Source organism: Neoarius graeffei, chromosome 20 (genome assembly GCF_027579695.1).
Source record: "Neoarius graeffei isolate fNeoGra1 chromosome 20, fNeoGra1.pri, whole genome shotgun sequence".
Classification (NCBI taxonomy): domain Eukaryota; kingdom Metazoa; phylum Chordata; class Actinopteri; order Siluriformes; family Ariidae; genus Neoarius; species Neoarius graeffei.
In genome coordinates this window covers 14,251,589-14,274,986 of record NC_083588.1, presented here as the reverse complement: position 1 = coordinate 14,274,986, position 23,398 = coordinate 14,251,589, and the positions used below count along the sequence as shown (strand labels likewise).

At 44.3% G+C, this 23,398-nt stretch overlaps 1 protein-coding gene across 2 annotated transcripts in view; it reads left to right on the top strand.

Moving 5' to 3' along the window:
• The window catches only part of LOC132868422 (trinucleotide repeat-containing gene 6A protein-like), a 114,774-nt gene extending 104,835 nt beyond the window's left edge, over positions 1–9,939 (top strand). For both annotated transcript variants that reach the window (XM_060901294.1, XM_060901293.1), the window contains 2 exons: positions 4,793–4,932; positions 5,025–9,939. In XM_060901294.1, coding sequence (XP_060757277.1) covers positions 4,793–4,932; positions 5,025–5,349 — 465 coding nt within the window. In that variant the 3' untranslated portion in view covers positions 5,350–9,939. The remainder of the gene's footprint in view (positions 1–4,792; positions 4,933–5,024) is intronic.
• Positions 9,940–23,398: the final 13,459 nt, after the last annotated feature.

Genomic DNA, 23,398 nt, shown 5'->3' with positions numbered 1-23,398 from the left:
GGTGTGTGCAAGGCGACGTTTCTCTTTCTGATGGGGTGAGTTTATTAATCTAAGGCTGTGTGGTTATTTTTGCATGTAACGGAGAGTGTTGTGGTTTGGTTAAGCCTAGGTCACAACCGGACGTACGATTTTTTTGGCCGTGTGATTTTTGGCGTTTCCCAAATTGCTGTGGTTTTTTCTTTTTTGTTCATGGAGAAAGACGCGCGTTGGCCGTAAGTTTGTCTTGCAACCTGAAAAAAACGGAAGCGCCCGTAGAGTTTGTTTGACATGACAAAGAACCTCTGCGGCCGGTCTGCGGCTCGAAAATCAGCACGTCACACGCGCGCTCTCCATGCGTTTCATGCGCGCTCTCCGTGCGTTTCTTGCGTTTTTTTTGCATGTAGACCGGCTGTAGGAGCACGGTACGGCCGTTTGTGACCAAGGCTTTACATGAAACCAGTGTTGTGTTAGTTGTGTCATCATCGTGCTATCTTTCTTTCTTACGGTGTGAGTAATTTTTCAACCACAAAACGTTAAAGTATACTTTAGGACTTATTTTTGCACTTCATAATTGTGTTGGGCATACTTTGCATGGAAGGAAAATTGACGTGGTGATCTTTGTTTACATGAAAGTAGTATCATGCTAGCTCGTAGGGGGTAGGGCTTTCCTTAATGTCATGCAAATGAGCAGCATTATGTGCCCGCCCTGCACCCAGAGTAGCCGAGATGGAAAACTTTGAGGGCGATTTTCTCCCTTTTCTGTTTTAAGAAGTATACACTTTCAAAAGGCCACACATTCTTCAAATATTGTCAGATCTCCACATGGAAGGCATCATTGGAAAGCTTAGAAACTGTACTTTCTGAATCTGTCAATAACTCAAAATGCCCCCGGGCAGACATGTGTCCCTGGATTCTGTGATCTGCCATATATATATATATATATATATATATATATATATATATATATATGTATGTATGTATTTTTTATTTATGAAAGTATGACGGATCCTACATTTTATGTGTTTATTGTTAGATTTAATCGTGTTGAATGAGACAATTTAGAAATCCCTGACACTGGAGATTGCATCAAAAGTCAAATAAGCAGCATCTCATGGGAAACTTGATATCAAGTTACACGTATTTTTATATCCAGTGTGCATCTAAACTGCTCGTGCAGTTCCCTTTATAAGTTATGACGAGATTAGAACAAACGCATCAATTTCAGCTGGTCCTGTTATCAGGTCTGCGGTTAGAGAAATCAACACCTTCTGACCAATCAGAGTTGAGCATTCAGTAGCAATGGGGATGACTTGCCATCTCAACATGAACAAGCATCATGACGTTCCTCTCAAAGCTTTTGTACAATGTGGCCACTCCCACCCTGTTCTGTTTTAATATCACACTACCCCCCCCCCCCCCCCCCCCCAGGTTTAAAGCCAGACTGCCTTTTAGATTTTTCAAGTGGGGGTCATAACAAGAATTTTCCCCGACACCCAGTTATTTTAGTTTAATGGACCGAAAGCTCCTGAATTCAAATCAGACTTTCAATTTTATTAGCGGAGCTCCAGCGGAGCACCATACCGAAGAAAAAATGGTAAACCCATCGAGTTGATTTTTTTTTTTGTGGTGTGTACGTGTACTACCAGTCATACACGCTGCCTCGTGGCCAGTGCTAGTAATTACCGGTCATACACGCTGCCTAGTGGCCAGTGCTAGTGATTACCGGTCATACACGCTGCCTAGTGGCCAGTGCTAGTGATTACCAGTCATACACGCTGCCTCGTGGCCAGTGCTAGTAATTACCGGTCATACACGCCGCCTCGTGGCCAGTGCTAGTGATTACCGGTCATACACGCTGCCTAGTGGCCAGTGCTAGTGATTACCAGTCATACACGCTGCCTCGTGGCCAGTGCTAGTAATTACCGGTCATACACGCCGCCTCGTGGCCAGTGCTAGTGATTACCGGTCATACACGCTGCCTAGTGGCCAGTGCTAGTGATTACCGGTCATACACGCTGCCTAGTGGCCAGTGCTAGTGATTACCAGTCATACACGCTGCCTCGTGGCCAGTGCTAGTAATTACCGGTCATACACGCCGCCTCGTGGCCAGTGCTAGTGATTACCGGTCATACACGCTGCCTAGTGGCCAGTGCTAGTGATTACCAGTCATACACGCTGCCTCGTGGCCAGTGCTAGTAATTACCGGTCATACACGCTGCCTAGTGGCCAGTGCTAGTGATTACCAGTCATACACGCTGCCTAGTGGCCAGTGCTAGTGATTACCAGTCATACACGCTGCCTCGTGGCCAGTGCTAGTAATTACCGGTCATACACGCTGCCTCGTGGCCAGTGCTAGTGATTACCGGTCATACACGCTGCCTAGTGGCCAGTGCTAGTGATTACCAGTCATACACGCTGCCTAGTGGCCAGTGCTAGTGATTACCAGTCATACACGCTGCCTCGTGGCCAGTGCTAGTAATTACCGGTCATACACGCTGCCTCGTGGCCAGTGCTAGTGATTACCGGTCATACACGCTGCCTCGTGGCCAGTGCTAGTAATTACCGGTCATACACGCCGCCTCGTGGCCAGTGCTAGTGATTACCGGTCATACACGCCGCCTCGTGGCCAGTGCTAGTGATTACCGGTCATACACGCCGCCTCGTGGCCAGTGCTAGCGATTACCGGTCATACACGCCACCTAGTGGCCAGTGCTAGTGATTACCGGTCATACACGCCGCCTAGTGGCCAGTGCTAGTGATTACCGGTCATACACGCCACCTCGTGGCCAGTGCTAGCGATTACCGGTCATACACGCCGCCTAGTGGCCAGTGCTAGCGATTACCGGTCATACACGCCGCCTAGTGGCCAGTGCTAGTAATTACCGGTCATACACACCGCCTCGTGGCCAGTGCTAGCAATTACCGGTCATACACGCCGCCTAGTGGCCAGTGCTAGCAATTACCGGTCATACACGCCGCCTAGTGGCCAGTGCTAGTGATTACCGGTCATACACGCCGCCTAGTGGCCAGTGCTAGTGATTACCGGTCATACACGCCGCCTAGTGGCCAGTGCTAGTAATTACCGGTCATACACGCCGCCTCGTGGCCAGTGCTAGTGATTACCAGTCATACACGCTGCCTAGTGGCCAGTGCTTATAATTACCGGTCATACACGCCGCCTAGTGGCCAGTGCTAGTGATTACCAGTCATACACGCTGCCTAGTGGCCAGTGCTAGTAATTACCGGTCATACACGCCGCCTCGTGGCCAGTGCTAGCAATTACCGGTCATACACGCCGCCTCGTGGCCAGTGCTAGTGATTACCGGTCATACACGCCGCCTAGTGGCCAGTGCTAGTAATTACCGGTCATACACGCCGCCTCGTGGCCAGTGCTAGTAATTACCGGTCATACACGCCGCCTCGTGGCCAGTGCTAGCAATTACCGGTCATACACGCCGCCTAGTGGCCAGTGCTAGTGATTACCGGTCATACACGCCGCCTCGTGGCCAGTGCTAGTGATTACCGGTCATACACGCCGCCTCGTGGTCAGTGCTAGTAATTACCGGTCATACACGCCGCCTAGTGGCCAGTGCTAGCAATTACCGGTCATACACGCCGCCTAGTGGCCAGTGCTAGTGATTACCGTTCATACACGCCGCCTCGTGGCCAGTGCTAGTGATTACCAGTCATACACGCCGCCTAGTGGCCAGTGCTAGTGATTACCGGTCATACACGCCGCCTCGTGGCCAGTGCTAGTAATTACCGGTCATACACGCCGCCTAGTGGCCAGTGCTAGTGATTACCGGTCATACACGCCGCCTCGTGGCCAGTGTCAGTAACTACCGGTCATACACGCCGCCTCGTGGCCAGTGTCAGTAACTACCGGTCATACACGCCGCCTCGTGGCCAGTGTCAGTAACTACCGGTCATACACGCCGCCTCGTGGCCAGTGTCAGTAACTACCGGTCATACACGCCGCCTCGTGGCCAGTGTCAGTAATTACCGGTCATACACGCCGCCTCGTGGCCAGTGCTAGCCAGTAAAGAAATAAAACGAGACTGGCTATAAGAAAATTCTACAACCCAGAAACAGATGGAGTTCTGCTTTTAGGCAGTGCCTAAATCTGTTTTTTTTTTTTTAAAATAGAACAATTAATGAATGTCAAGCCACGTGGTCTGAAATCTCTGCTCCCCCCCCCCCTTCACCATGACCCAATTCAAGATATGACATCATGTATCATGCAGTGGACTTTCCCTGTTTGCGTAAGGCATTATGGGATACAAATTTGAAACAAGAGAAAACTAGCTGATGCGAGCGTGCGAATGAACCATGAAAGAGCGACTACAGGAATGGAAAGCCATAAGACATTGTTGCGAAGGAAAAGAAACGCAGGACCAAACGCATAAATATCGGCGGTCAGCAAGCACCTCGGTGTGATCAGCTGTTCGTTTAGCGGCAACGATGGAACTGTCGGTGCACGGTCCAAGGCGAACCTGTGCATGTGCACACGGACTTGCTCTGTTTGCTTGAGTGCGCGAAGCGAGCGATTTCATGCACGTTATTTGCTCAGGAATTGGGTCAAATTAAATAACTTCCCAACTGCAGAATGGCCTGGTTTTTATTTTTTTTTTGGTGATATTGCAGAAATAAATCTATCACAATGACCAAATTTCAGCAGGAACTAGATTTCACAGATTTTATGAAACCCGGAAGGCCGTCTCGCTTTAAACATTGAACGTAAGGGGGACGAATAAATAGTTCAGTGAAATTTCTGTGCATGTCTGAGTTTCTGATGCGTTTCTATATGTTGCAGATTGATGGCTCCACCCTGCGTACTCTGTGCATGCAGCATGGTCCACTCATCACATTCCACCTGAACCTGCGACACGGAAACGCTCTCGTCTGCTACAGCTCAAAGGAGGAGGCGGCCAAGGCTCAGAAATCACTGCACATGTAAGTCCAGGCAGGTTTTCGTTCGTGTCGCCCTCGTGATTGCTGCTTGGGCTGACTGTGATAGATTTGTTTGCCTGCCTTTTGTGTTTCAGGTGCGTGTTGGGGAACACTACTATCCTGGCTGACTTTGCAAGTGAGGAGGAGATAAATCGTTTTTTTGCACAAGGCCAGTCGATGTGCGTGCCTGCAGGCTGGCAAGCGCTAGCGTCCTCTCAGAGCCGACTCTCGTCAGACGCCTTTTCCAGCAGTGGGGGTGAGCTGCACTCGTCGTCCTCACTGTGGGGGGCACCGAGCTATTCGAGCAGCCTGTGGGGATCCAGTGCTTGCCCTGAGGGGGGCAATAGGCTCAGCAGCCCTTCCCCCATTACCTCCTTCCTGCCGGTGGATCACCTGACAGGAAGTGGTGACTCCATGTAATGCATCAAAACACAACATATATATATATATATATATTAAAAGAAAAACAAAAACCCTGTGACCTCGGCGTGGCATAGCTCATCCGAATCATGACTATATAGATTCTTTATGGAGAAAAAAAATCTAAAGGCACTAGTTTCTTCACTTACAAGCGTAATAATATTAATCATAATAAGGCGGGGTCAACCTGTGGAAGTAAGTTACGATTTTTTTTTTTTCTCTCTCTGCACATATATCCACTTTGTTTTAGCCCAAAAACAAAAACATATCAGTGTGAATACTTGAATCATGCAGGCCAATATGATAATGTGAAAGGATGTGTTTTAAACCTTCCAGGTCGTGCTCTTCATGCAGACATACAGGAAAAACAAAATCTTTCAGCTTCATGTTTATCTGAATTCCAGTTCTTTTTATTTTTTTTTATGTGTGTTTGTTTGCTGACAATGTTTGAGCTTTTTTTTTTTTTTTTTTTAACTTTGCACTGAATGTGGTTTTTCTCAGTATATAACTCTGCAATATCGAGGGAGCCGACAGTTCCAGTGTAGATGTTTACTCAAGGATGTTCTTAAAATGCGTGTGTGTGTTTGCGAGTGTGCGTGTGCATGTGTGTGTGCGCTCTACTATGCCTTGACGTACGCCTACCTTATCGTGGTATTGTGGAGTCCGAGATCAAGATAAGATGCTGACCTTTAGGATTACCGGATGGTGATATTACACGTTAAATGAGTATTGCACCGATTTTTTTTTTCCTTTTTTTTTTTTTTTTTTGTGTGTGTGTTTTAAAAGAAAACTAAAGAATTTAGCATTCTGCAGTCTAAAGAAACTGTAGCCACAGCTGTGACTCGCAAAAAAACAGCACTTTGAAGATAGGCTTTCGATTACTTTGGTCTTTTTTGGAGGCACCACATCGGGTTCCTCTTGTTTACAGACTTTCGAGGGGGGAAACGTACGCTCATTCTTCCTTCATTTTAAATGAGAAAAAAAATGCACAAAAACCTTTAAAAATTATAAAATGGATGAAAAAAATAAATAAAAATTTAAAAAATTTTGAAAATTAAAAAAACAAAACAAAAAAACCTGCAGAAACCGTTGTGGATGAAGACGATGCGGTGTATCTCTGGGAAATACTGATCAGTGTTCGGCCATGCCGTCGGTTATTTGATGTATTCCTGTCGTCTGCTCAATAACCAGCATGGTTCTCAGGAAATATAGCCAGTTTTTCCCCCTCAAATAAAACTCCTAATTGTAGGAAAAATCAACTTTTAGCACTGAAACGACTACTTGGAGCTGAGTGCGTTTTTCTCTGCCAAATACCTGCTTTAAGCTGGAGACATTCTACACACCGCGCTCATCAACTGCCCACTCACTTCCTTTCTCGAATTCTGATTCTTCGTATTCGACTATTTGTTAATATTCTGGTATTAGACTTTGTAATTGTTTTGGTCTCTTTTGCCTTCATGTTTATCATCTTTTTTTTTTCCTTTTGCGTTTCATTCTTTTTTTTTTTTCTTTCCCCTTGCACCTTTATTTTGTCGTCTCATTGATATTTTGCCTCAGTGTTTTGAGTGTGGTTTAAAAGGAAAGAAAAAGCAGAAACTATGCATTTCCTGTAGCTCTGTGACGGAATTGCTTTTTCTTTTTTTAAGCTGAAGTTTTCCCAAAAGGCATTTTTGAAAAGCTGATTGTAGATTAGCCTTTTTCCAGCATTGCCCCAGACGGCAGTGTTTTTTAGTTTTTAACTTTTAACAGTCATCTACATTTCGTTAAATGTGCTTTTTATTTTGTTTCCTTTTCGTCCTGAAGATGATGCAACACCGTGGCTTTTTAACTGTTTACAAATCGAGTATGATTGTAACGTGTACAGGTCTCTGAAGTTCTTTTACAATATGGATCAATCTGGCTGCTCGTGTCATTACTATTATCACTATGATTATTATTGTGGGTTGTTTTTTTTTTGTTTGTTTGTTTTTTTCCCTTTTGGTTTCTCAGCGCTGGTGTGTCGGTGTGTGAACAGCTGGAGCCTCTGATCGCGCCCTCAGAGGGGAATGTAACCTAAACACACGCGTTCGTCATGTACATAACCATATATCGCATTGTTGATGCACAGAGATGTCAGCATTAGGCGAAGCCATGGACCTTAATGTGTGTAAGCTGTTTATGCTCCCTATTACGTGTGAGAGTGAGTGAGTGAGTGAGTGAGTGAGTGAGTGAGTGAGTGAGTGAGATCCATGTGTAAACCCATGAGTATTAGCCTTTATTTTGCGACTTTATGCTGCGTGTGCCAGTATTGAACCATTTTAATAACTGCTTTACCAAATCGAGTTTAATTAAAAGCTTCTGTGCTGAATGATTCCACGTTTCCATGAAAAACAAAACAAAAAAAATCCTAAAATGCCTTGCGATTGCACTTGGTGTGCACAGTCACTGATTAAAGTGTTTGTCCATACAGAGTGGGAGGAGGATTATACGTGTGTCCATTACATTCTTAATTGTACCCCACTATACACACACTTACTTACTTTGTGTTGTGCTGTGTGTGTGTGTGTGCGTGTTCGGTCCTTGGGGACACTGTTCCCCTTCAGATATACACACTTCCTTGATGTGTGGTGCTCCAAACTTTTGTGCACGCGTGCAGGTTTATGTCCGAAGTGACTGTTGCACCTCGCCCAAGTGTCCATGACTACGTTACTCGTGTGTGTGGGGGGGGGAAATGCTCAACAAGAACACACATTTTCCTCAGGAGGAATTTTGTGTTCTTAGAATAATGCAGACTCGATGATTGATTGATTGTGAGAGTGGTGCTGGTTTGTCGAGTGTGCGCGTCCTCTGTGTGTTCGACTCTGTGCAGTGTTAATTCCAGTTCACGTTTGTGCTTTTTTTTTTTTTTTTTTTTTTGTGCGTGCGGGTTCTACCCATGTCGTCTTCACTGTACGTGTGAATGAACAGCTACGAAGCTTTCTAGACTCCCCGTCCCAGTACACCACACACACACACACACACTTGGTTGAATGTGTGTTTCGCCACAGTCTCCGTTACTCATTACACTCTAACTACATGCGTCCATTACTACACTGTGTTGTTTATCCACCTCGTACATTTTTATTTTTTTTTTGTGTGTGTGTGTTTTAATGTGGAGAAAAATCCTCTCTGAGCTTTAATAATGGTTCTGATTTGTGCTCGTTTCCCCCGACAACTTGCTGACTGAAATAGAAAAAGGGGGGAGGGGGCTTTAGCCACTGAGTTTCTTGGATTTATTATCATTTTTTTTTCTTTTTGTCCTTGTATATGTGGTGTTTATTATGTATGAACGAGAAAACAGTTCTGTAATCCACTGTCATGCCAAATCTAGGGATGGAGTACAGGAGGAAAGGGATTACTCTTGAAAAGCTGGAATGTGTGTGTGTGTGTGTGTTTTATGCTAACTGGATGGCAATGTACAATCCCCATAATGCATAATGGCAGCCGGGTAAACGAGGGTGGGAAGGGGTATAATCTGGCATAGACATTCTACTTTTGTACTGAATGACCATGTTTCTAATTGATCCTGTGAGCGAATCATCGCTGTGTGTAGTGTTTTATTTTTTTATTTCTTTCGAAAAAAAAATTATATCGTTCCTACTGTTTGCAATTTTCGACTTTAAACTGTGAGAACGTCTCGCCGTCGGTTGTCGTCGTTCCGATTCTCGATTGACAAAAACCCTGAAAGCTTTAGAAAAAAAACCAGCACAAAGAGGCCGAACGAGAAACTCTTCCACCCTGGAGAACATTCAGCGAACGTCTATGCAGCGAGGGACGAGGCTTCCATTAGAATAATTAAAAAAAAAAATCCCAAGTGGAATTTCTCAAAGGGTTTTTGTTTTTAAAAGGAAAAATTCTTCAAACGCATGTGCCATGACTGACATCCTTATTTTTAAAAAAAAATTTTTTTCCCCCTCCAAAAATAAAGCGGGCCAGTTGTAGCAGACTTTGGAGCATTATTCGTGTTATCGTTAAATATTAATTCAACAACTTCATGACACTCCTCAGCAGCAAAAATGTACAAAGTTTTTAAACTGAAAATACACCATTCTGGTTTTATGCTCTCACAACGCGCGCATATGCACACTGCTTCGCTAGGACTGTTTTTGAAAAAATACAAAGATTAAAAAAAAAAAAAAAAGTTGCAGAAATGACGCGCGAGCAGGAGGTCTCCTCAACGTTCCTGTTATCGTCTTTAGCATCAATGTGTTTAGCTTGGGGGAAACTGCACTTTTTGAAGGACAATCTTTATTTGTAACGGTCATTGTTAACAATATTTAGTCGATGAATGAATGAATAATAATGAGAACAAGGTAGAAACTCTTGTAGTAATGAATGTTTCCTCTAACGCTGTTTTTATTTTCCTCTTTGTTGCTTGGTTTTTTGATTTTAGTGCCCGATTTAAGTGGAATAAGGTCGTAGAGTAGGTTTTTAGCTTTTTTTTTTTTTTTTTGGCCTCTACTTGTAGACTGATTAACTGTTTGTAATGTTCTGAACTTAATATCAGAATACAAAGCTGTATAAACTCGGGTGCAACCCGCAATAAATAAATAAATAAAGTCTAACAATGAATGGTGTCACTTTTTTCTTCTTCTTTGAAAATTGTCATTGTTCAAATTGTTTTGAAACATTTTTCCATGATATATTTTTTTTCCTTTGTTCAAATAGCAGTAATTTGAAAGACTTGGATTAAAATTTGTCCAAACGAGCAACCACAGAGTCACGTGCACAAACCACAAGCTAACAAACCAGCTTGAGTTAATGGTGTATAGAGATCTTGCAGTCACGTGACCGGAAAGTACACAGCCGCCATCTTGTTGGTAAAAAACACCGCTGAATACTGCTGCACTCGTGTACAAAGCGGGTCAATTTCAACCGACGGACTACACGGCTCATTTTTCTAATGAACAGATAACTAGATATATGTCTAAAATAAACGATCTACAGATTAGTGACCCTTATGGCTTACCGGGTGTAGTTTTCACAACCGTGTCAGTGGATGTTGAACTGCCAGCGGAATACCCGGACGTGTATAATTACCTCATTAACTTTCCCTCGCTGTTCAGTGGTGAAGCACTGCGTGCTTATAAATCTCTGGACAGTTATCTTTACAGAAATTCAGGATTTGTCAGCGACTCAGATGTGGCATCTTGTAAACAAGAAAATAATCCTCATTGGACGGGTAAGTCACTTAAGTATTGAGTATAGCACTGGCCAGCCGATTATAGAATAGAATAAGGTAATTCCAGCTGTAATTCCAAATCATCTGTCTTGTTTACCATGGATCTGGCGTTGGAGAGGTAGAGGCTTGGCAGTGGAGATTTGAGTGGCTGTTTTCTGAGCTTAGTCAACAGGCCGGCTCTGCAGCCTCGCTTTTGCTTCCGCTCCCGACGCCGCCACCTTCGCTTTGCTTCCGATAACAATCCACGGAGACCCCGCTGGTCTCGCTATCTCGTCGGGAATGTTGTGCATGCGATGGAAATCGCTACAAACCGTCATTTTCTGCTGGAAACCAATGTCCAGTAAGTCCATACGGTTGTAGTGGATATTGAAGTCCGGTACAGACCAACAACACGCAAAAATACACACAAACACAAAAAACGTGCCCAGGTAGGGAGAGCTTGTAGCCGCAGCCGTTGTAGTAGAATTGTATATAGGGTTTTCCAGAAGAAAAGGTAGAAGTAGAAGGCGGAAATATGGCGTTTGACCGACAAGATGGCGTCTGTCACAATCTGGATCAGCTGTGACGTCACATGCAAGTGCTCCATTGGCCTAAATCTTGTACCAGCATCGGTGTAATCAAACATCCTGAGTTTAGCGAACTGGAGCTGGTATCATTTATTTCTGAGCTGTAAACCTACAGCCTTGCCAGAAACTCCAGACACCAAGCAATGAGTAAGAACACTTAGTCTGAAAGATTTGAAAGCCTTGCTCGTGTGAAGGTAAGTTTACAAACACCGACACTGTCATCAGGACGCTCGCATTCAGTTAACTAGTTGTGACCATTCACATGGATTGTGATCTCTTATTTTGTGGTCAGTATTGCTGTTAAAATACTCATCTTGGCACGTAGTGGGGGCAATTGGAAAAAAAAAAGTGAAAAAATAATAAGGCAGCTATCTGTATTGCTTAACAGCCTGGTTGATCCTGTGTCTACATGTATATTTTGACGAAGCATGTGACGTAAAGATTGAGAGAATTGCAAATGTAACCTGGGGGGTTATGTCCCTCTTCTACCTCTAGGTGGCTGTAGGTTCTCCCATATTTTCTTGTTTTGCTTGTTGATTGTCTTCCAGGTGTTCCCTGTTGGTGGGACGTCTCCAATTGGTCTACCTGGCATGTTGCGCACTATATATGGGAGCTGTGACCAGGAGCAAGAGGGGTTGTCTTCACGCCAGCAGCTGATGCCGTTATTTACCCTTATCATATTTAGTTATTGTCTTTTTTATTTACTATTTTCTTATATTGTAAACCCCTTACTTGTAATAAACCCCCTAGACTTGAGTCTGCTGGTTTTTTGGTCATTCGTGTGTTACGCTGGTTAGCTGGTTGTAACAGGGGTTTAAAGTAAAATTGCAGATAAGGTTCATTTCAAAGATGTCCGTGCAAGAACCATTGAGAGATTTGGGTAAGGGACGATTCTCTGTTTCTATAGTAGACACTGATGTGATTTGTATGGGTTTTTCAAGCTTTTCAAACACCACCATGTACACAACCCATGCTGGACTGATGGTCTCATTGGATCCAAGCGCAAACTTGGCGTTCTGCCCGCTCGAAGGCCGCATAGCGAATCAGTGTCTCCAGGCTGAAGAACAGCAAAATTGCAGAGGAATGCGCCAGTGACCTCAATAGCAGCTTGTCTATCTTTTGATCAGGATAACATTGAAGAGGCAGCCTTTCCACGTCCAGTCTGCTCTTCTGCCCTTGAATACCTCAAACCAACAACCCGCAAAAACCAAGATTGGTTCAACAAGGAGATACGGCAATTACTGTCCGGAAACCGTGAACTCTTCAGAGCTCACCAAAATTTATCCCTCTTCGCAAGCCTTTTCCAGTATAAAGTGCGGAAGAAGCTCTGAGATGGAGAAAAAACGCAGGTTGTTAGGTTTGCCCAATGTCGGGCTGACAGCATCCATACATCCCAGTTTACCAAAACATTCTATGCCTGAGGATCCTCCAGATCTCCTCCTTTCCCTAATAAAACTATAAACAAAAGGCTTGACAAAATGGCCGTTTTCAGCCTCGACTTCAACATCGAGATTGCCTCAGAGTCCTGAACGCTACTTGGAAGGCTGTTCCATAACTGTGGGGTTTTGTAAGAAAAGGCTCTGCCCCCTGATGTCGCCTTCACTATACGAGGTACCAGCAGATAGCCTGCACCTTTTGAAAAACATTAGCGGTGTCTGAAATCACTCATTCCCTCCTCACGACTGAGGAATTTTATATAGAGGACTCTATAGTGAGCTCATTGGTAAAATGGGGGGAGGGACCACTTTCGGACACTACTCGACCGCGCCGTTATTTGTCGTTACAGTTGCACAGTTAAAACGTGCCAGATCAGTCGGCTGGTGGGTTTCAAAATAACTCCGTATTATACTGAGCGTGTTTCCTACGTCATTAATAAATACACAAAGTACTTTGTGTGTATTGCATCTTTCAGTTCTTTTCAATCAAGGCTGAATACTTTCTTCTTTGCTGCTGCCTTTTATTAAATCAGATTTGAGGCTTTTGATTAATTCCTCGCTCTGCACTGTAACTTTTTTTATTCTTGTATTTTTCTAGTTTAGCTTTTCTCTTACTGTTTGGAGTTTATAATGCGTTTCTTCATCCATCCATTCACCCCAACATGCTACGATATTATTGCCGTTTTCGTGCCCATTGTCATAAGGAAAAGCAAACTCCTGCTAGACTCCATCGAAAACACTTGATGGTCCTTATGAAACAGCTTTTCTTTTAACGTGACTGCAATGCATGATGGGATATATTGCTTAGTGAGTGACTATCGGTTGTACACTGCTTTTCATGGTGCGCTGTAGACTACTAGGAGGAGTCTACTATATTGGGTGTAATAATTCTCACTATACATGCGGACAGCACTACAAAATGGCGAATTCACGATTTGGTGAGTGGTTTCTGACACAGGGATTGTGTTGTGCTTGACAATTATAATGCTCCCAGCAAACAGGCCTGCTGTCGGAATGGACCGAAGGAATCGCGCCTCTCGTTGGTATGTTGAAGCTTGAAAGCCTGCAATGAATAATTCAAATAACTGGATAGATCTATAACTCTTTAGATCAATCATTACATAAATATTAAAATACATTACACGGGGGTCTGGAACATGTTTTCCCAGGGTGAAATGCTGTTATTGTCTTTCTGAAACGTTGAAAACTGTAGGTTTCCCTTGGCGTCTTGTTCATGAGTGAGCGGGACGGACGGGTTGGGGCGGCATCAGCAGGAATGCGGGTGTTGTACCGATCCACCGTAGTGAAGCGGGAGCTGAGCCAGAAGGCAAAGCTCTTGATTTACCAGTCAGTCTACGTCCCGACCTTCACCAATGGCCATGAGCTTTGGGTCGTGACCGAAAGGACTGGACGAAATAGGCTTTCTCCATCGGGTGGCTGGGCTCTGGCATCCGGAGGGATTTCAGAATCCAGCCTTATGTCAAAAGGAGTCAGCAGAGGTGGTTTCGGGCGTCTGATTCGGATGCCTCCTGGGTGCCTTGCTTTGGAGGTTTACGGGGCACGTCCAACTGGGAGCAGACCTCAAGGTAGACCCAGAAAACGCTGGAGAGATTATATTTCTCATCTGGTTTGGGAGTTCCTTCGCGTCCCCTAGGAGAAACTGGAAAGCGAGGCGGGGGAGAGGGGACGTTTGGAATACCCTGTTGCCACCATGACCCGACTTTGGATAAGCAGAAGAGGATGGATGGATGGAGTAAAGCTATGGCATTTGAAAGTCTGGTCAACCAGTGATTTGATTTGTATGTAATTCAAAATGTAATAAAATATTTAAAAAATGTATTGTTTTGGGTCATTATCTCTGTATTGTGAAGAGCCATCTGAGCAGAAAGTAGCACGCTATACACTTGAGAGTTCATCCTGCTACTTCACATGTGCTGAATAAAGTTCTTCTCTGAGCAGTCAGGTCCTCAATAAACACCAGTGACCACTCCCGGCACCATGCTTTGCTTTGAATTATAAGCCTTTCTTTTTCTTCTCTGTACTCTTCTCGTCCCATCACTCTGGTCCAAGTTAATGGTGGTTTCATCTGTCCAGAGAATCTTATTCCAGAACTGGTCAGGTATTTTTTTTTTCTAATTAATTAATTTTTTTTAAAATAAAGATTTTCTAGCAAAGTCCGTGCTTCAGTGTTACTAGTGATTTGCATCAAGTAAACCCGCTGCATTCCTGAACTCATCTCTTGTTTGTACACCTACCTCCTTGAGACTTGGCGAGATGCTGTGAAGGGGCTTTCTTCACCGAAGAAATAATTGTGATCATCCACGGTAGTTGTCTTGAGTGGTCTTCCAGGCCTATTGGTGTTGCTGAGCTCGGCAGTGCATTCCTTCTTTCGAAGAATGTCCCAAATTGTAGATTTGGCATCTCCAAAAGTTTCTGCTTGCTCCCTGAGAGGAGTCCTGTTTTTTCAGCTTAATGATGGCCTCCTTCACGTGCATGAGCAGCTACCACATGCAAATTCAACACTTGGAATCAACTCAAGACCTTAAATCTTGAGGAAACGGGTCACGCCCGGCCGTGACGCTGCTTATTGGTCAGTTGCCCGATTACTTTTGAACGTGTGAAAAAGAGGGGCTATGGAATAAATGGTTGTAATTCCTAAATGGATACTGCAATCTCTGTTAAACCCCTTGAATTAAAGTTAAAAGTCTCCACTTGACTCATGTCTTGATTATTTCAAAATCAAATCCATTGTGATGTCCAAAGGCAAAATAAAAAACACACCAAAAGTACCCAAGTATGAATGGACCTTACTGTATGCACATTATAATTTAGATGTGGAGTTCACTTACTCTGTCCTCTTTTTATTATCCATTTTAGAATTAAAGTAATTGTGAGGTAACAAGCAATACTCCACATACCTCTACTTTTGTCTGTCCGTCCATTCTTCGTAACCACTTATCCTATGCAGGGTCAGGGGCAAGCTAGAGCCTGTCCCAGCTGATAATGGGTGAGAGGTGGGGTCCACCCTGGACAAGTCACCAGATCATCACGGCTGACACACAGAGACAAAAAAACATTCACACCAGCGGTCAATTTGAAGCCACCAATTTGAAGCCACCAATGAGCCAAACCTGCACGCCTTTAGTTTGTGGGGGAGAACCAGGACACCTACAGGAAACCCACACAGAAAGGCCCTTGTTGGCGACTGGGCTCGAACCTAGAACCTTCTTGCTGTGAGGCAACAGCACTAACCACTACACCACCAGGCTGCTGTACTACAGTTGTAAACTGATCTATTTATGGGAAAACAACATGAGTCGCAAAGATTTTTCGTTTATGATGGAAAATGCTCACTGATTAAAAGCAGTGGTGGAATTTTACCACACTGTGCAAGCATTTGGGCCCTACTCATGTTGTTGCTTTTGCCAAATAAAGTATTTGCACATCAGTCAGTAACCTGTATTATGGCTGGTATTATAGTCTATAGTCTTTACCTGATTAGCATGCAAATCAGTAAAAAGTATGGCTACCGAACCACAAGTCATTTACACAGACACAAATGATGGCGGCAACACGGTTGTGTAGTGGTTAGCACTGTCGCCTTATAGCAAGAAGGTTCTGGGTTCGAGCCACGGGGGCCTTTCTATGTGGAGTTTGCATGTTGTCTGTGCGGATTTCCTCCGGGTGCTCCAATTTCCCCCACAGTTCAAAGACATGCCAGTTAAGCTAATTGGTGGCTCTAAATTGAGAGTGTGAATGGTTGTTTGTCTCTATGTGTCAGCCCTGCGATGATCTGGCGACTTGTCTTGGGTGTACCCTGCCTCTTGCCCATAGTCAGCTGGGATTGGCTCCAGCTTGTCCGTGACCCTGAACATGATGGATGGACAAATGATGGTGTTTGTACCCAATGTACTTTTTCTGTTTAGGCCTCACCGTCGGTCCAGATCCCGCAGCCACAAGAGGGAAGAACGGTGTGCACGTTATTCTGTCAGGCTGTGATGTTAATTTTGAATGTGTGTGTGCCATCCTACTCCAGAAGGCAGAGCAGGTGAGTCCGACTGCTCGTTGGAGATCTCAACAACTGATCAGTCGCAGCTTTTGGATCTTTCTGTGGAGGCTCATCAGCTGAATGTTGAGAGTTCCAGGTCCATCAACCCGAGAAAGAGCCCAACACCTGATGCTAATTGATTTGGAAAGTTGGAAACCACCACCACAATCTCCACCCCTCTCCGTCCCAGTGCTGCTCTGGTGTACCTCTGTCAACTGATGAACCTCCATCACACACTGTCCTCATGACTTCTGTTCCATTGTCTGTTTCAAACATCTGCGTCCACACCTGTCTGTCTTGGTTCTCCTGTCTACCTCTCAGCTTCCCCCCCCCCCCCCCTTTTTCTTTCTTTTTTTTTTACACCCGAGTATCCTTTCCATTTCAAGAATGTTTGTTTGGTTTTAAGACCTGGGTTTTAGTTTCAGGCCTGAGACTGTGGTCTGTACCGAACGGGACGGTCAGCAGTGTCACGATTGTAAAAAAGAACGACCCAAATAATTGGGTTAAAGCTTGGCTTGAGGTGTTTTTCCCGCTTCTTCCCCTGTGATGAAAATGCCAGTGGTCTTTTTTAATAAAGTGAGTCTTTGCACATCAGTGTTTACTGTCTGTTTTTATGAAATGATGCTCCAAGCATAATTACATGCAAGTCATAGGGATTATTTGTGATTCTCTCCACTGTTAATCACTTTCTCTTGAATAGGTTCTGTAAACCTCCCCCCCCCCCCCCCCCCACACACACACACACACACTCATTTAAAAAAAAAGTTCAGTTTCATGTTGTGGAACATCTATGAAACAAGTCTCTTGTGTTATAGTAGCTATAAATGGTTCTTCCCTCCCCATCCTTTTTTCTTCTTTTGAAGTTGTTGAAAAAAAAAAATGTTGCTTGTGTTCCTGAGAATTTATCCTGACTGACTGTTAACCTCTGACACTGCATAGCAAGCAGCATAAGTTAAGAGACCTTTTCTTATCCATTGGTGTTGATTTGGCACTCAAGTATCACTCCGTTACCCATCACCCAACACTGTCGACCAAGAGTCAAGACTAAACCCATTCACCTTGGTGGTGTGCAGATGGGTTTTTATATTAGAAGAAGAAACCTTTTTTTGTCGCATGCACACTTCGAGCACAGTGAAATTCATCCTCTGCATTTAACCCATCTGAAGCAGTGAACACACACCCAGAGCAGTGGGCAGCCACACTAGAGCACCTGGGGAGCAGTCAGGGGTTAGGTACCTTGCTCAAGGGCACTTCAGCCCAAGGCCGCCCCATGTTAACCTAACTGCATGTCTTTGGGGGAAACCGGAGCACCCGGAGGAAACCCACGCAGACACAGGGAGAACATGCAAACTCCACACAGAAAGGCCCTCGCCGGCCGCTGGGTTAGAACCCGGAACCTTCTTGCTGTGAGGCGACCGTGCTAACCACTACACCACCGTGCTACCCCTATTCTTACCAGTTTCGTAAAAAAGCAGAAAAAAATGCAACACTGTCTGTGAAACTACAGTATATATTCGTTGTCAGCTGTCCATCGCAAGTGATGATGACTGCTTCGTTAGGATGCGCAGAAATGCAGATGGGCTGCGAGGCCTGCACCAGAGTGACAGAGTTGCCAGCAGCGGCGGCACCAATGGCCCAGCCGAGCTGCCATGGAAATGTCTGGCTTCGTGAGCTCTCGCATACTATTCTCTTCTCCGAATGAAGCGCCTTGCACAGTAAGGTAAGACAAACCATGCCGTGCCCCATCGTGTTGTCTGTCTGGACCTCCAGACCTGATGCCAAGTGGTGCACAAAAGTGCCACAGACCTGACGGATATGGAAGCTGCCCTGCAGTGACAACTGACTTGCCGAGTGATGTCATCTGGTGGTGTGCCAATGACCCTGTTGGGTTCATCTGCCACACTGCACCAAAAAGCACCCTGCTGCCAGCGCCTTATTGGTGATGGACTATTTAACCCATAGCCGGAACCCTGGCAGGTGCTACCACTCCAGGTCAGAGCGGACCTGGGAGCAATGGTGATTAAGGGGGGTAACTCCACTTTCCCCAATACTCAAGTCCTCCTGGATCTGAGACTCACCACCGGTTGCAGTTTAAAGTCATACCCAGGACTAAACAGTATATGTTAACAGTATTATGAATGAATTGGAGCTTATTGGTCGTGTTTCATAGTGTGACTAGTTTTACTCTGCATTAGCACTTGCCAATGTGTGATATTTGATAGCTCCCCCTGCTCCTCCGACCGAAGGCTTCCAGTGGGGAAACCTGAGGTCAAAGGTCAACCTACTTTCTGAGTCACTGAGTCGCAAGTTGTGGGGTCCAAGCTCTCATTGCAAATCTCACCCTCAGTGGCCAGTACTTACATAGACGTAACTTGAACCCCATTTCCACTCGCACTGACAACTGTTTATTTTCCATTATTATGCAGTTATGGTGTCATGTGAGAATTGTGTGTGAAGTCAAAAAGAGAACTCCTTGATATTATCTGAGTTCGGTCTGTGTTCCTCAGTGGTTTGGAGGTCAGAGTCGTTCCGACCAGTCGCAGTTGAGGCCCCGGCGTGGTGCTCTGGATGAGCCATGACACTAACTGCTTGGTAAAATAACTTTAAAGCTAATTAACCATTCAATCTGTCTGAGCAATGATGTTTTATTTGGAAAATTTCCCAAATGCCAAATATATGAAACATTTTAAACACTTCCCATAAAGCGCACAGGTACAGTGTGTTACTGTGTGTTGATCAGCGGTGGGCTCAGAGTTATACTTCCTGTTTCTGAGAGAATGTATATGATCACTGAACCTCAACGTGCTCCTCTGGAGACCCTTTATCAGCTTGTGTTGAGTCGTTTATGAAAACAAAAGTCCAATAAGCACAAGTAGTTTTGTAGCCAGCAGTAGTGCAGGGGTTAGTGTTACAGCTTTGACTACAGGACGTGCCTGCTTTGAATCTCTAAGTTTTAGTTCAGAGCGATAGATAAGAAGGTGAAAAGCTCCATAAAACAATTAGCTTGTATGAGATCCTGTAGCTCATATGGATGGGTATCATCTCTCTGGGTTGAGAGATTGCTGGTTCAAACCCCAGCCAGGACTCAAGGATACAAGCAGAGATGGTTCAGGATTCAGCAGCATGCTGAAAGGCAAGGAAGGTGTGAGATGGCTGTGTTGTGTTGTGTGGGGGGGTGATATCCGGGCATCTGCCCCCCCAGGGTCAGAGTAGGAGAAGAAAAGGGTTATGGATCTCGAAAAGAGACAATCAACATAGTTTTGCATTTCAGAGAGCTGCTGTAAAAACCCATCACTTTTTGTGGGATTCTCCAGCACTATTACTCCAATTTCCTGTTCTACACACCATCCACACACTCATTCATCTTCCTCTACATCATTTATCACATCAAGCAGGACTTGAACCAGTTATCTCAATAGCCAGAAACGAGTACTTTACCACAACACTACCAAGTTTCACGCTAACAACTAGGTCTCATAGCATCTTTGTCTTTTAAAATGACTCCCACAACCCAAACAAGGGAAAAAACATTAAGTTGTTGCTTCATGAATGTCTGACCATCCCTTTGGACATGTGTATATAAATAAATGAATTGCTCTTGTTGAATTGAAGATGGTTTGCAAACTGGCACCTTCAGATCTCTTCAGAGATATTTTATGGGGTTCAAATTAAGACTTGGGCTGGCCCACTCATCATTCCATTTTGGCACTGGAACACTGTGACGAGACTGAAGTGAACGCAACAATCAATCATCACCAAATTTTCTCCCCAGTCCCCAGCCAGCTCTGCCCATCATAACAACCAATGAGCGAAAAAGTACATTTGAGGCCATAGGTTAACTTGTTGTGCCCAATCCTAAATCAAAAACTTCAAAGTCCTTCCGCACCACACATGGCGTGTTTGGCAGCACCAATCTCTGTTTCATAGCCCTCGGCCTCTCGCCTATATTACAAAGCTAGGGATATGGGGGGGGGGCTGGTCCTCTGGTAACCACAAGAGTTTGGCTCCCCACTCACATCTGTATTGCAGCGTGCCATGGCAGTAGGCACCATTTTTATGATGGTATGACCAGACCGTGAGTAAAATTCACGATCTCCCAATCAAGAGGTGGACATGCTAACCACTAGGCCACTCGCCTCACTCATGTGATTAACCCTAAATGAACCACTGTAATTTTCTTTTCCCAGTTTGCATTTGGTCATGTGCCAATTTTCATCTGCCAGCCAGCTATCACCTGCCATACAACAGCAAACACATGCTTTCTCCAAGACACACGAAGCCAACTAACCACATCTTTTCAAACTGCTGCTAACCCGCCGTTACAACTGGAGGAAAGTCCTATCCGACCTGAGCTCACAGCAGTGTTGTTGTCGTCGAGTCACTAAACCTCGAGTCCGAGTCCAGTCTCGAGTCCCCAGTGTTAGAGTCTGAGTCGAGTCCGAGAACAAGACTCCACCTGCACCATTTGTCGATGGCTGTTTCAGCGCCATTAACATTAGTTTTTCCTGAACATGACATATGAACAGGTGAATGTGCATTCTCTTTATCAGGGAGTGTGAAGCATTCGGTCAGAGATGGTTGGGAGACAGATGTAAGTGCAGAAGGCGTGTTTAAGACAGGTAAACAATCCCGAACAGCAAGCAAAATTGTTAAACAGTGAAACAGGCAATAGGTCGAACGAGGCATATCGAAGAGTCGGCAGAATCAAAGACGAGAAATAGGAAATCAAGGATCAGGAAACCAAACAAGGAAATAAGGCTTGGTAACGTGTCAGCAGTGCAACTCAATACTTCGCAAAGTACCCTTGTGTTCAAAATAATAGCAGTCCAACACGACTAACTAGATCAATCACTGTTTTTGGTGGAAATTATATTACTACATGGCAAATAATTTACCAGTAGGTGTAGTAGAGTCATAGAAAACCAACAGACCCAACATTCATGATATGCATGCTCCTGAGTCTGTGTAATCGAATAATTAAGTGAAAGGGACGTGTTCAAAATAATAGCAGTGTGGAGTTTAATTAGTGAGGTCATTCATTCTGTGAAAAAACAGATGTCAATCAGGTGGCACTAATTTAAGGATGAAGCCAGCACATGTTCATGCATTTCTCTCTGAAAACCTGAGAAACATGGGTCGTTCCAGACATTGTTCAGAAGAACAGCGTGCTTTGATTAAAACGTTGATTGGAGAGGTAAAACGTATACTGTAAAGAAGTGCAGAAAATGATGGGCTGCTCGGCTAAAATGATCTCCAGTGCTTTAAAATGGACAGCAAAGCCAGAGAGACGTGGAAGAAAACAGAAGACTACCATTCGAATGGATCGAAGAATAGCCAGAATGGCAAAGACTCAGCCAATGATCAGCTCCAGGGTGATCAAAGACGGTCTGAAGTTACCTGTGAGTGCTGTGACAATTAGAAGATGCCTGTGTGAAGCTAATCTATCGGCAAGAAGCCCCCGCAAAGTTCCACTGTTAAAAAAAAAAGACGTGCTGAAGAGGATACAATTTGCCAAAGAACACATCGACTGGCCTAAAGAGAAATGGAAAAACATTTTGTGGACTGATGAAAGTAAAATTGTTCTTTTTGGGTCCAAGGGCCGCAGACAGTTTTTCAGACGACCCCCAAACACTGAATTCAAGCCACAGTACACTCTGAAGACAGTGAAGCATGGTGGTGCAAGCATCATGATATGGGGATGTTTCTCTTACTATGGTGTTGGGCCCATTTATCGCATACCAGGGATCATGGATCAGTTTGCATATATCAGAATACTTGAGGAGGTCATGTTGCCTTATGCTGAAGAGGAAATGCCCTTGAAATGGGTGTTTCAACAAGACAACGACCCCAAACACACCAGTAAGCGAGCAGCATCAGGGTTCAAGACCAACAAAATGAAAGTTATGGAGTGGCCAGCCCAATCCCCGGACCTTAATCCGATAGAAAACTTGTGGGGTGACGTCAAAAATGCTGTTTCTGAGGCAAAACCAAGAAATGCAGAGGAATTGTGGAATGTTTTCAAATCATCCTGGGCTGGAATACCTGCTCACAGGTGCCAGAAGTTCTCAGAAACCATGGTTATACAACTAAATATTAGTTTAGTGATTCACAGGAATACTAAATCCTTAAGATTTTTTCAGTTTATACAGTCAATATTTGGAGTTTGTAATGAAAAATGCAGACACTGCTATTTTTTTGAACAGCCCAATGTTCATTTTTCTTCATTTTCTGTAAAGTAATTAAAATATTCATACATTTTTCTTCATGTTTTGATGTAGAATATAATGTGCAGTGTTCCCAATGCATGGAAATAAAAACTATTATAAGGATTTTGAGCTTTACTCATGTTTTTAAACACACTGCTATTATTTTGAACACAACTGTAAGTGTGGTTTCAGAGTTTTTATATAGGCGTGCTGATTGCACCTTAATCCTGTGTCGGTGCGAGTCTATCTGATGCACGTGCCAAGGTGCGCAGGTGTGACACTCATGCATGAAATTAGTAGAAAAATTGTCAATATAAATATCTGATACCAAATTATTATGGCACGTTACAAAAAAATAAAGAAAAAAAACCCCAGAGTCCTCGTCTCCGAGTCCAAATGCAGTTAATGCACAAGTTGGACTCGAGTCCTCCAAGCTTGGCTCACAGACACCCAGGACTGGTTCGTGCTGCTGTAACTGACGAGGGTGAGAGAGCTTGGCTAATTTTTTCCCCAACCACAGATAGTTGTGGCCTTGCTGGGATTCAGTTCCTTCATTTGAAAGCAATCTCCTGATGATCAGAGCGATCAGTTAA